Genomic DNA, 13,228 nt, shown 5'->3' with positions numbered 1-13,228 from the left:
AACCTAGTTAGGCTACCATTACAATACTGAACTTGAAACTGGTACCCTACTTTAAGAAGAATATGAAGGTCCTGAAGAGGTGCAGAAAAGATTTACTACAATGGTGGCCATACTGTAATTTTGAAGAAGATGGGCTGTTTCTGTTGGAGCAAAGAAGGGCGAGGTGAGATTTCATAATGGTGTGGTGGAAATTTGATTGCAAACAAGATCATGACTAGTTTAGATAGGGTAAATAGAGGGAAAATGAGAAGGATGCGACTCCCATTAGAAATCAAATAGCAGCTTGAGTGTGGAGGAGGAAGACATAGTAAAATGTCCTCCTGCTCAGTCTCCAACAAAGTTTAAAAAGTTTCACTCTTTCTGTTTCAACCAGCTCTACAGTATTCTGGGAAGACTTCCCTTCACCGTTTTTTATGCTCCACCTTGGGCAGCCATGGCTTTAAGCTCTGCAATCCATTCACAAAACATTTTCTCCTCTCTAATTCTCTATCCTCCTTTAAGATGCTTCTTAAGATCCATCTTTTGACTTACTATCTGGTCACCTGGCCCAACATTTCATTCTGTTGTTATTAAATTGTGTTTGATAATACTCCTGTTCAGAACCTTAACATATTTTCTTGGGCTGTATCTTGCTAGCTGTTGCAATCACTTCTGAATGAAATGGTCAGCATTTAGCCTTCTAAACTGCAGACACATACACTTTTGTTATCACCCTGTAATTAACTTTTCTGTTAGTCCGGGGGACTCACAAACTCTTGTATTTTATTGCTTTAAGATAGAATTCCTTTGACAGAATCATTACAATGCTCAAAAGAACATCAGAGCAAAATCCAAGAAAGTCCACAGCAGGAATAGGTTGTATTTAGTCCAGAAATGAGAAGAACCGTATGATGTAAACATAGTCCCTTATTTTCTAGATTATGATTCAAATTACATAATAATATATGGAAGATAAAAGTATGGGGGCAAAAATTTTCATGTTTAAATTTATTAGTATAGGTTTAACAGTTCTTCTGTGGAAATAAAATTATAAACTTGTAGATATTCATTATGTATTCTGTATTGTGCTTTTAAAGAATATTTTGACCTTTTGCACTGGCTTTTGATGCTAGAAATATATTTCTCACCTGCTGGGATAATTCCAATCCTCAAATCACATGGAACCAGTTCAGCATTGGGATTATTTTGACTAACACATGCATTCTTCTGTGTCCGACCAATCACACCGTGCATTACCTCACTGAACATGCCATCTCCACCAACAGAAACAATCCTGGCAAAAAGATATAAAAATCTATCAATACTTAGGTCAAAATTTGATTAATATTTCAAGTATAGTTCAAAATATGCTTCCTTTTCTTATATACCAAACACTTATGCATTTGACTCTTTCAAAAAACCCATTAGCTTAATTTCCATCATAAGTACTTCAGAAGTATGGCTAAGATTCATCAAAGTGGTGATTTTTAATGGTAAAATAGTGGACAGAAATGAAAATTGTGAGAGTAGGAGAAAAAAATTATGAGAAAGAAAAAAATGTTTTAAACATTTAAAAGAACAAATAAATTTGGTGTTAACATCAGATCTGAGTGATGCACAATAGCTGACAGAACAGAAATCTCTTTCCATTTAATTTTTGCCCCCCATTTTCCTTACTCAATGAAATAGGCCATTGCAGTTGCTTCTTTTTTTCTAAAATGGTGGCTCAATAGTCATTTGTAAATTAATTCAAAACATTGGTCATCCCCTGCCCATTCAAAAAAAATCTGTCATTTTTACATCAGTATTCAAATTTACTAAAAAAAAACCTGTGGATGTATTGGATATCACAGCATGCTGTAAAGGTATAGTAGTTCTCACTCAAGAACTGTCATTGACTATCCTTGAATAGCTAGCTACATTTTTAAATTGTTGGTATTTTGCTGAGAATGAAACTCACAACTGAGTCATGTATCCCAAAGAAAGTTTTAAAATAAATTTCAATTTGTAACTTGAAATACACAAATGAACAACACATGCAATGATGTAATATTACTGAGGGAACAATTTATAAATTAATATTATTAGCGAGAATAATTACGTAAAACAATGGTTATTCAACCCTTACCTGAAATTTAAAACCAACATGCATTTTTTGATTACAGCATCCTTATAAGAGCACTTCACGTAACTAGTGGTATTGTAACTTCCCCGAATATCAACAACACTTTTACTTTATAAATCTAAATTTTTGACTATCTATCCTAAGAATTTAGGCAGTCACAAAACAACATTAATTTCAAATTAAAATTAACACATCTTGTAAGCATCCACGATGAAAAAATCATAACAGTACCTTAAAAAAGTAATACTAATTTCAGTGTATATGGACATCTATAATAAATCACACTACTTTTGATAATTCTGGATTATTTAGTGGAAAGAAAACTGAATAAAGTTTCTAGATTTTATAATTTTTTTTGGAATGGATCTTGTACATGAAATATAATAAAATTAGAAATTACCTTTTTCAAAAATCTCCAAATGCTTAAATAGTTGATCAAGTTGAAATAATACTGTCCATGATAAATACTTACCCATCATATTTCTCCAGATCAGCTTCCAACAAATAATCCCTGGCATGATTAGCACATTCAGTGACTGAAAAAGACGAGAAAAAATTGCTCAGAAGTTGTCAAACTACTATCACAATAAACTGAACATCTTTCTTTAAGCTTTTCAACACAAGCTATTCCACTGACAAGTTTTTAAAATTTTTAAAAAAATTTTATTTACAGCGTGGTAATAGGCTCTTCCGGTCCAACGAGTCCGCGCTGCCCATTTTAAACCCAAACTAACCCACCCGTACGTCTTTGCAATGTGGGAGGAAACCGGAGCACCCAGAGGAAACTCACGCAGACACGGGAGAACGTACAAACTCCTTACAGACAGCGACGGGAATCGAACCCCGATCGTTGGCGCTGTAATAGCATCGCGCTAACCGCTACGCTACCGTGCCGCCCTAAAAGTTTAAATGGAACAACAATATAGATTCAAAATTCAAACACATTCTACCAAATCTCTAAACTAACCATGGAGAAAAGGTCATTGGTGAAGGTAGTTTGGCCTTGGGTACTGGATTGAGAAATTGTAGCAATGCCCTGGAAAGAAATGTTTAGTCTCGAATGACGACAGCAATCTTCCATTCTGGCAAATATGGCCACAATATCTGGACTATTCTAACTGGTTCAGTTTCACCAGGGTTCCTTGTTTACAGCAGCCAGATCTTCCATTCCACTTTGATGGCAGGCTGCTTGTGGTTGTCAAATTGAGCTTCCAGCTCAATATTAATGAGGGCTGGGGTCTAATATCAGGTTGTCTCTGACCATTCACTCTTTTAAAGTGACTGGTCAAAAACACACCCGATATTGGACCTGGAATCTCACTAGCACTCAAGATGTGTTCCCAGGAATGAGAATGCTAATGGAATCAGTGCTAAAAGGAGTCACATTGCTCATATTTTTATATTATACTTTCCATTAACACAGGAGGCCAGATGGCTCTTAGTATTCCTATCAGTCCTATTCCTCCAATTATTTCCCTGCAACTTAAATGTACTCACATGCCCATGAACTCCCGCTGATTTTCCTGCCACCCACATATATCAGGGGCAATTTACAGTAGGAAATTAACTTATCAACCACTATTGCTGAGGGATGTGAGAGGAAAGTGAAGAACTCAGGGAGACTCAGGGAGAATGTGCAAAATCCACACCACCTCAGGTAAGGATCAAATCCAGGGTTGCAGTACTGATTGCTGCCCCATTATGCCACTCTTGGGACATTAGAGCATTATAAATAGAAAACTGCATTACTGGCAGCACTGCTGTACCAGGAACCTGGTTCAGAACCCACCGTCCCTTGCTGTGTGTCAGAAATCTTGCACAAATTCTGTACCGAATGAAGTGAACGCTCACAGTGGAGAGGCTTCCTGTGACGGCTGAAACTGGGAGGGTCGGAGCAAGCTGAGCTGCCACTCAGCATTGAGATGCTGGGCCTAGGGTTACACAAGTGGTCGCTGATGATTGAGCTCGTTACCACAGAGAAATCACGAGGCTCGGGAGAGCTGTACAGTCAAAAAAGAGGGAGAGATGGCAGCTTTCATCATATCCGACAGGTGGTGATGAGAGGGACTATCGGATCCATGCGGACTGTCAACACATGGAGTAGCTGCTGCCAATCACCAGCAATGGTGTGTACTCAGCGTGCCAGTCATGGTGCAGCCCTGAACCCCACATCACAGTGCTCAGCTGCTCAACACCAGCCCCTAGAGGCAGCTTCACTACATTGAGCTGTGTGGTGATTTATTGCTGGGAGAGCACCAATGGAATGCTGGGGTTCACACCAAATTCCCAGGGCATAGGTTCCTAGCACAGCACATTGTAAGGTTGGGGACGTAGGGGTTTGCACCAGATTCCTGGTGCAGCAGTGCATACCCTGAGCAAATATTTTTTTACAGTATGAAGGATTTGTACATGAGTGTTTCAATGCACCATAACGAATCAATAATCTGCATAGTGCTAATCTGGGTATCAGTCTAATGAAGTTTCAAGGCCATTCAGCAAAAAAACTGATTTCTATTCCACCATTCCCTCATCTAATTTGATCTTATTTTACTCCATTCAAAAATTCTCCAGCAAACGTTCAGCATAATGGGAGAAAGTTACTGAGAAGCCTGTTTCACACCACATTCTGACATTGAAACATTCAATTTAATCACCTTGATGAGCCTGTAAATTTATGTCACATCCAAGCACAAAATAAGTGTCTGAATATTTATTGTCTCCTTAAGTTTTCACTAAACCAGGCATGAAGAAAATAGGACACTGATTGCTGTTTTACACACTGTTACTTCAGGTAATACAAATCTTTCATTTGATATCTTGAGAAGTAAATTTAAAAAAAACTATTATTTGGCAACCTTTCTCACAAGGGTGGTGAATCTCTGGAGTTCTTTACCCTGGAGTGCCATGGAGGCTAAATCATTGGGGGTATTTACATAGGAAGGAGGTAATTTTATTTTGAAAGATCACAGAATTGAGAGCCACAGGGAACTGGCACAGAAGAAGAGATGAGGCCTGGGGCACACCAGCCATGATCATTTTAAATGGTTTAAGGGGCCGAGCAGCCGACAACTGCTCCTATTTTCCCATGTTCTGACCCAGCAAAAAAATCAGTTCAGTAGCTCTCTAGCTGGTAAAAGACCAAATTATGTTTATTAATATAAACAGAGAGATGAAATATGAAGAAATGAATCATAAATTAGCTTAATTATATTATTATCTAACCACTGGCTACAGCAATAAATTTTGGTATTATTTGCATAGGACATATAGATTCAATGCACATTATACAAGGATAATTGGCCTGCGTTAATTAATCAAATTCCCTGATGATTAATGAGAAAATGGTTAAAATATGCCAGTAAGCAAAATTTGTCATTTTACTAGCCTAATTTGCAAGATTAACAAAGTGGGCAATGTGTTGCTTGAAAAGAGTCAGAAATTTGGTGAACACACAAACCTGGTGAAGAGACAGAAGGAAGGATGTGCTGTTTAGTGCTTCCAATGCTTAGTCTGTGTTAGCTTCAGGCAATAAATTTTAAATTTTGTCTGGTGCCTTGTGTAGCCTGTATTTTTTTAAACATTGTAAAAAAAAACTAAAAGGTAGAAAAGTAAAATAGGCTAAATAGCTAATTAGAAAGGAATTCATTTAAAAAATAAATATCAAGTTAATAGAAATGTAAACTATGTAAATGTATGAAAACAAGTTTTGATATAGAAAGCAGGGAGTTAGTGAATAACAGAGAGATCCCCAGAAACCACATCCTTGGGTAAATATCTGCATCTTTAGGAACTTTGGTTCAGAGTTGTTGAGCTGGAGTCAGAGATGCAGATCTTATGATGGATCAGAAAAGTATTGTTACCTGGAGTGTTTGATCCTGGGGGCAGTTACAACCCTCACATTAGATAGTTGCCTGGATTTGGCCAGTGGTTAGAGAGAGAACAGTGAGATTATGAGGTGAACAGATTTGGGGATCATGGATATGGTGATGCAGGAGCCTCAGCCTTTTAGCCAGTTTAACAGGTACAAGGCACTCATCACCTGAAAGTGTGTTAAAACTGTAGTGAAGATGGGCATTCTGACTGCAGTACATGACACAGGACGGGGAATAAAAAAAGAATATGGTAGTGGTGGGACCAGTATAGTCAGGCAGATAGATACCATTCTCTGCTGCCTCAAACGCAAGTCTTGAAGACTGTGTTGCTTTTCTGGTTCCAGGGAAGGATATCTCCTTCGGGCTGGAGATGAATGGATTGCAAATGGAGGATCTGGTTATTGTGGCTGAGAAAGAAAATTACAATGTAGGTGGAACTGAAAATAAAGATCTATTGAGGGCCTATGAGGAGACAGGGTCCAAATTAACATCCACAGCCACAAAAGCTAATGATCTCTGGATTACTAGTTGAGCCACATGCATACTGACAAGGGCAAAGAGATCAGAGAGTTTTAAATGAGGAACAAAAATTAATATGAGAGAAAAAAGGATTTTTATTCATGAGACACAGGCATCAACCAGTACTAAGGATAGAGGGAGCAAAGGGGTAGGGAGCAAAGGTAGTGAAAATAGTTCAGATGAGGGGAAATTCAGAAAATGGTAATAGTGTCTTATGGGTAAAGGTACTCTTACCATTTACCAGGAAGGGACAGAGTGTAAAATGGTAAAAATGCAGCAGCAAGTAGGGTCATGTTGGGGAAAATTTTAATGTCAGAATTGAAGAATCTTTATCCAAATGTGCAAATCATTCATAACAAAATGAATCAGTGACACAAGCAGAGGTCAATGGATTTGATCTAACAGCTGTTTCAGAGAATTCAACTATTTTATGTAATCTGCTTCCTCTGTTTGCATCAGATCTGGCCAGTTCTGGTGTGGTCATCTGTAATATTGAGTTTCTCTCTTGCCACTTGCATAGCCTAACCTGCTGGATATTTCCTACATTTCTGCATTTCACAGCTTTTACATTTCCTTCATTTGTGGTTCTCTCTAACTTCCCTCATTAACCTATCAACTGGATGGTGTCAAAAGTTCAGAACCATGGCAAACCTGGCCTCATCCTGTCAGAGGGATTCCCTTCATTCTATCCATCCCTACCCCACCTTCTTTGCAACTTATTCCTCACTTGTTTTCTGTTCTGTTTCTCAGTTCTGACAAAGGGTCTCAGACCTGAAAAATTACCTCTTTTTTCCTTCCACAGAAGCTGCCATATCTAATTCTAGCATTTTCTGTTTTCTTTATTAACAGCCGTTGCAAAGCAAACAAGGCTGGGAATTAAAAATTCCAGGGTACTTCACAATTCAGAGAGATGGTGAGAATGGAAAAGTAGCAGGGGAAGGTGACTCTGGTAACAAAGGATGACTTAAAACAGTATTGAGAAAAGACCTTGCCTCAGAAATCAGGATCAGCTTGGTTGATGATAAAGAATAACAAGAGGTCAGAAAACACTGATGGAAGTAATCTATAGGCTCTTTGTGAGTAGATTATGAATTGAGAAATAGTCGATGTAAAAATTACAGAGGACTTTAAACTTCAAATAGATTGGACAATATCAAATTGGCAAAGGTTGTCTTGAGGGAGAGTTCATAGAATGCATTTGAGAACCTTGTACAACAATACTTTGTGCATCTATGCAGGAAACAGATTCCTTTTCATTTGCTCATGTGGTATTAGGCAGGATTAATTAGCAATCTCATGGTAAAGGAACCTCTGGGGCAGCATGATAGAATGGGGCAGCATAATTTGATAGAATTTCACATTCAGTTTGAAAGTGATAAACTTAAGAATGGAACTGAAGTCTTAAATAAAAGCAACTCCAAAGATATAAGGGCGAGTTAGCAAAAGGTGGCTGAGAAATTCTCGACAAAGCTGCAAACAAGACTGAAATAAAGACTTCACGTGGATAGTAATCTATCTGTTTTTGATGTTATTTAAGGGTAATATTTAATTGAAGCAAAATGCTCCTAAAATTGCAAAGAATAAAATTTAGCTTAAGGATTAAGAAAACTTTAAAACAAGCAAACCATATTACTGAATCATAGAAACGTATGGCATGGAAAGGCCATACAGCTCGCTATGTCCTTGTCAGGCACTGACTCTTGGGAAGCTCTGTCCATGAATGCTCAAAGCAGAGAAGGATCATTCAAGATGGTGGTGGGAACCCTGCCAAAATCTAAAGAGTGTTTTTGTAAAAGATAAACAAAGGGATGATTCTCAAATAATGACAAATTCTGTTGTCTGGGAGGTCTCTTGGCATTTGTCAATTAATTTCGTGATTTTCCACTGGAGTGATATTCCAATTACCTTCACGTCTGACCAACTTGATTATGTTTCTGATGAGGTAAGAAGGTTGATGAGATTTGAGGGTGTTACAGGAGCTGGAGAATTAGTGTTACAAGGAGATACACGATAAACTCAGGTTGTCTCTCGGATCAAGGAAGACTGAGGGGAGATTTAATTAAGGTACGTAACATTATGAGAGGCCTGGACAGAGAGAACAGGAAGCTTCTATTTCCCCTATCAGACAGTACGATACCCATGAAAACAAAAAACACAGAACAGTGGGCAGCACTGACTTTGCAGTGGAATGCAGGCAAACTTCTTTTGCAAGGGCACAGTTTAGAAAAAATTCCTGTGTGTGGGTAATAACAATTGATAAAACTGGGAGGAGGGGCAAAAGTTTCATTTATTTGGTGGTTCTTAGAAGAGATTGAAAGAATGTTCTTGCAAAAGATAAACAAAGGAATGATTCACAAATATTGATGTCAGGGTTGGGGGAAGTTTGGAAGGTCCATCTTGTGTTTCTGCCTCATCACTGGACAGCTAAGTTAAAAATTTAATTCGAATAATGGTTGATGTAAGAGTCTCATCAGTCCTTTCAGAGCAAAGGGATACTGAAAGAGAAAGTGTGAAAGAGCTCTAATGCAGAGCTAGTAGCCCAGAAATTCCTTTCTTGCCAGTAAAAAGGAAATAGCATGGCACACTGACACTGTTTCAGAAAGTCCCATACAAACTGTTGAATATCAACCTCTCCTCATATTGGAAACATGCTATGACAGAGGCTGTGGAACCATCAGTAAACTAATCTACTGTGATCTAACACTTCCATCTCCACCTCTTACTTGCTAGTCTCAGGAAACTCCTTTTACTCCCATGTCCTCACCCTGTCAATTTCAACAGCACAATGAATGGAATAAAGCCAAGAACAAAACCACTGTCCTCATCCCTTCCCACCATCTAGAAACCCAGTCTTTTCAGATGAAGCGGTGATTCACTTGCACTTCTTCCAATCCTGTGTACTACATTCAACACTTAAGATGTGGTTTCCTTTTCTTTGGAGAAATCAAACATTGATATATTGACTACTTCGCAGATGCTTCTATTCAGTCTGCAAGGCTGATCCTGAGCGGCATTCCATTCTAACCGCTGTCTTTGACTCCTAAACTAGTTCAATGTTGGTACTTGGTGTGGGGGTGGAGTTAGGGACGTTACATACCCTTTGCACTGTTTGTGCACTTTCTCCGAGTTCTCACATTATAGGGATGAGGCACTTAGTGGCCTTCATGGGTCAGGAAGGGTGACTATTTTAAACTTTGTTCTGAGGAAACTTTGAGAACGTCCTTGTTGTGAAAGAGCTCCAGCCCCTCTTGTATCAGAGTTTGAATGTTTGTTTTGGGAATCTTTCTTTCACAATATTTTTATTAAATCCATGAAAAAAATGCAGAGGACATGCATCAAAAAAGAGTAAAAATACTACTGAATACATTGTGTTAAATCATACTTAAGATCACAATACTCTAAATTAATAATCACATATAATAGTTAATAAAGGAAAAAAAACTGAAATATTTTATTATAAAAAGAATCTACTCCCACTACCAAAAAACAAAGCTGTTTGATGGAAAAAACAAGGAAAAACCCTTAAAAACGTAACAGTGTCAGCCAATATCTGCATTTTAGTCACCAAATCAGAGATTTTGAAAATAATTCAAAAAAGGTCCCCACAAGGTTTGAAAGTCTAAGTTAGATTCAAAAACCGAACAGTGAATCTTCTCTAGATTCAGGTATGACATAACATCCCGTAACCATTGAGCATGAGTAGGCGGAGTAACTTCCTACTCATGTTTTGCAAATCTGACATTCAGCTGTGTGAACAGTATGTCATCCACCCCCCCCAAACCAAACCTGGTTGAGCATGACAAGAGCTTTGATGCTGGGGATGCTGCCTGGGAAAGGACGCCAACACTGGCAAGATAGTCAAATGAATAGATCTTGTGGATTTTGGAGATACAGCATTGGTGGGATATGTCCAATAACTGGATGTGCCTACAAAAGGTTGTCCACATTTCCAACGTATAAAGGAGGGTGATGATCACTTGCTGCTTGGCGCTAGGTTTCAGGTCTGGAACTTCATTCACTCTTTTTGTCAGTCAGCTGAAAACTATGCTGGAGCAATAAAGACAGTGGCAAATTTTGCCATCTAAGTCTGCCTTCACTGAGGTGGTTCCATACAGAGTTACCCAAGTTTTCCAGGATTTGGATTGTTGACGGCAACATAATAGGCCAGGCTGGCAGAAGACATCTGTGTTTAAATGTTCAGTATAAGGCCCAACCTTTTGAATGCTTCAGCAAAGAAGTCAGCAATGACTTGGAGCTCAGTCTCTATGACTATAAACACATGCAAGCATTGTCTTCATACTGTAATTTGATGACTGAGGCTGAGGTGATCTTAGTTCAAGTGAGACGGCAATGAAGGCAGAATAGTTCCCCATTAATCCCATAGATTAAATTCACTTTAGTGAAAGCTTATTAGAAGTAAGACATAGTGTTACAATGAGGGAGTTGGCATTGTCACAGCCTTGCTTGACCTGGTATGGTGGACTATTGGTTATGAGTAAATTGTGAGGACACGAAGTCATTCAAATGGTTTGGGTGGCATAAATATGGCAGTTGGTGGATAAGGAAGGGAAATACAAGGTCATCCACTAACGTAAGAGTAACACTGAAGCAGAATGAACCTTTATCTACTGGAGTTAGACAATAAAAGGTGATCTCTTTGAAATACGAGGTTCTGTAGAGACTTGCTGTGAGGAAGTCTCCCTTTCTGAGAAAGTCTTGAACTGGGTAAAGGGTCATATATTTTAAATAGATAGGAGGAGAATTTTACTCAGTGCCAAATCTATAAAATTCTTCACTTCAGAGAGAGGTGGATGCTGTGACATTTTATTCAAAGCAGTGTTAGAAAAATGTTTGAATGATTGAGAAATGAAGGGTTATGGATTGTTGAGAGGACTGTTGGATTCGATTGTTTTAATTAGTTTTTTTAACATGTATAGTGTTTAATACACCTCAAATGGCTGCACAAGGAATGGCCGCTTACTAGCTTATTGGTTCGTCTATCAGGTGAATATGTGGTTTTTTCATTGGTTAGTTTGGCCACAAGTATCCAATAGGTTTCCTGATTGGACTATTGTTAGCTAAGGAGTACCTCTTATCTCAGGTATACAAGGTGTTGCGTTTTGTTAATCACTCTCTTGCTCTTCCTCCCCCCTAGCCCGAGCTCATCTTTTGTTTCTTTGTCTCAGCTCATCAAAGCTAGTGCCATGTGCTCTGTGACTGTTTCTTTATTTTAAACTTTTCCAATAAAACTTTGTGAAGCACCAAGTTGTTTTCAACTCATTCCCGGACTCCCGAAAGAACCTGTGGATTCGAAGATAACTGGATCCGACAGGACCAACTAGATATTATCAAATGGCAAAGCAGGCGTGAAAGATCATCTGACATACACTTGTTCCCATTTCTTATGCTCTTTTTACGAACTATATATTCAATAGCAGCCCACAGCAACTTAGTACTAGAGATCAGGGTTGAACTTATCTGTGTGGAGTTTGCATATTCTCCCCAGGGCTGCATGGGTTTCCCTCAAGTGCTCTGGTTTCCTCCCACATCACAAAAACACATTGGTTGTAGGTCAATTGGCTACTGTAAATTGTGCCAAATGCGTAAGCAAGTGGAAGGACTTGAGAAGGCTGTGGGAGAATAAAATGGGATTTGTTCTTTGCACTGTGTGGGGCCTACAGTTCCTACCAGTTTCCAGGAATGGTTGGCATAATTTAATATGCTTTGTTACACTGATACCTTCTGAAGAAAGATTGGACAGGCTGAGCTTGTAGCTGTTGGAATTCAGAGATGATACTTGACAGAAATATGTGGAGAAGAATGGTTGCAACAAAGGAGATGGCCATTTGGCCTATCATGTCTATGCTGGCCCTTTCACCATAACGTTGCAAATTTTTCTCCACCATAATTTATCCATTTCCTTTTAAAGGCCACAATGAAACCCACCTCCACCACATCTGCAGACAATGCATTCTAGAGGCTAACAACATGCTGTGCAAAAGGTTATTCCTCATGTTGCTCTTAATTCCTTGCCCTTCATTTTATACCTGTAACTTTTCATCCTCCATTCTGCCACCAATGAGAACAGAATCCCATTAACCACCCTGCCCATACTGCTCCTTATTCTGTATACTTCTATCACATCCACAAGGTAGAGCAGTATTTTGCAGCAGGACTACACCAGGGCTAGTTGTATGGTACAGAATGTTCTGGCTGAGCTCTTAATGACTCTTAGAAATGTTTCTGGACCAGGTTCATCCTTAACATTTTGCTGTTTTTATTTGTGAAAACTTCAACTGGACAGAAAGGCAAGGGTTCCAGCTAAGATGGCTGCTGGCTTTTGGGGAAGTTAATGGGTAAGCTGCCTTTCATAGATGGAAAAAAATTAAATTCTTTCCAAACATCTTCATTGTTCATGCAGAATGCTGACACTACTGTCTTAAACAGATTGTCAGGATACAGGCATGGTCAGGAAGGCCAACATCAATTGCCCATTGCTAATTACTCTCAAAGAGGTGATGGTAAGGCACGTTTTAGAACTGCTGCAGACCTTCTGGTGAAGCTTGTACTACAATACTCTTGGATAGGGTCTTCCAAGACCTAGACCAAGAAACAATGAAAGGATGGGGATTTACTTCCAAGTCAGCAAGGCATGCAACTTCAAAAATAAAAAAAACTGCAGGTTGTTTAAACTTAAAACAAAAAATGCTGGAAATACTCAGCAGGTCAGGCT

At 38.8% G+C, this 13,228-nt stretch overlaps 1 protein-coding gene across 2 annotated transcripts in view; it reads right to left on the bottom strand.

Annotated features, from left to right (window-relative positions):
* Positions 1-13,228, bottom strand: part of cerk (ceramide kinase) — a 57,978-nt gene that overhangs the window by 27,336 nt on the left and 17,414 nt on the right. For both annotated transcript variants that reach the window (XM_052034116.1, XM_052034115.1), the window contains exons 5-6: positions 2,577-2,640; positions 1,128-1,273 (exon numbers count right to left, since the gene is read on the bottom strand). In XM_052034116.1, the coding sequence (XP_051890076.1) occupies positions 1,128-1,273; positions 2,577-2,640 (210 nt within the window). The remainder of the gene's footprint in view (positions 1-1,127; positions 1,274-2,576; positions 2,641-13,228) is intronic.

Source organism: Pristis pectinata, chromosome 19 (genome assembly GCF_009764475.1).
Source record: "Pristis pectinata isolate sPriPec2 chromosome 19, sPriPec2.1.pri, whole genome shotgun sequence".
In the NCBI taxonomy this organism is placed as follows: Eukaryota; Metazoa; Chordata; class Chondrichthyes; order Rhinopristiformes; family Pristidae; genus Pristis; species Pristis pectinata.
This window is presented reverse-complemented; position numbering and strand designations above follow the sequence as displayed.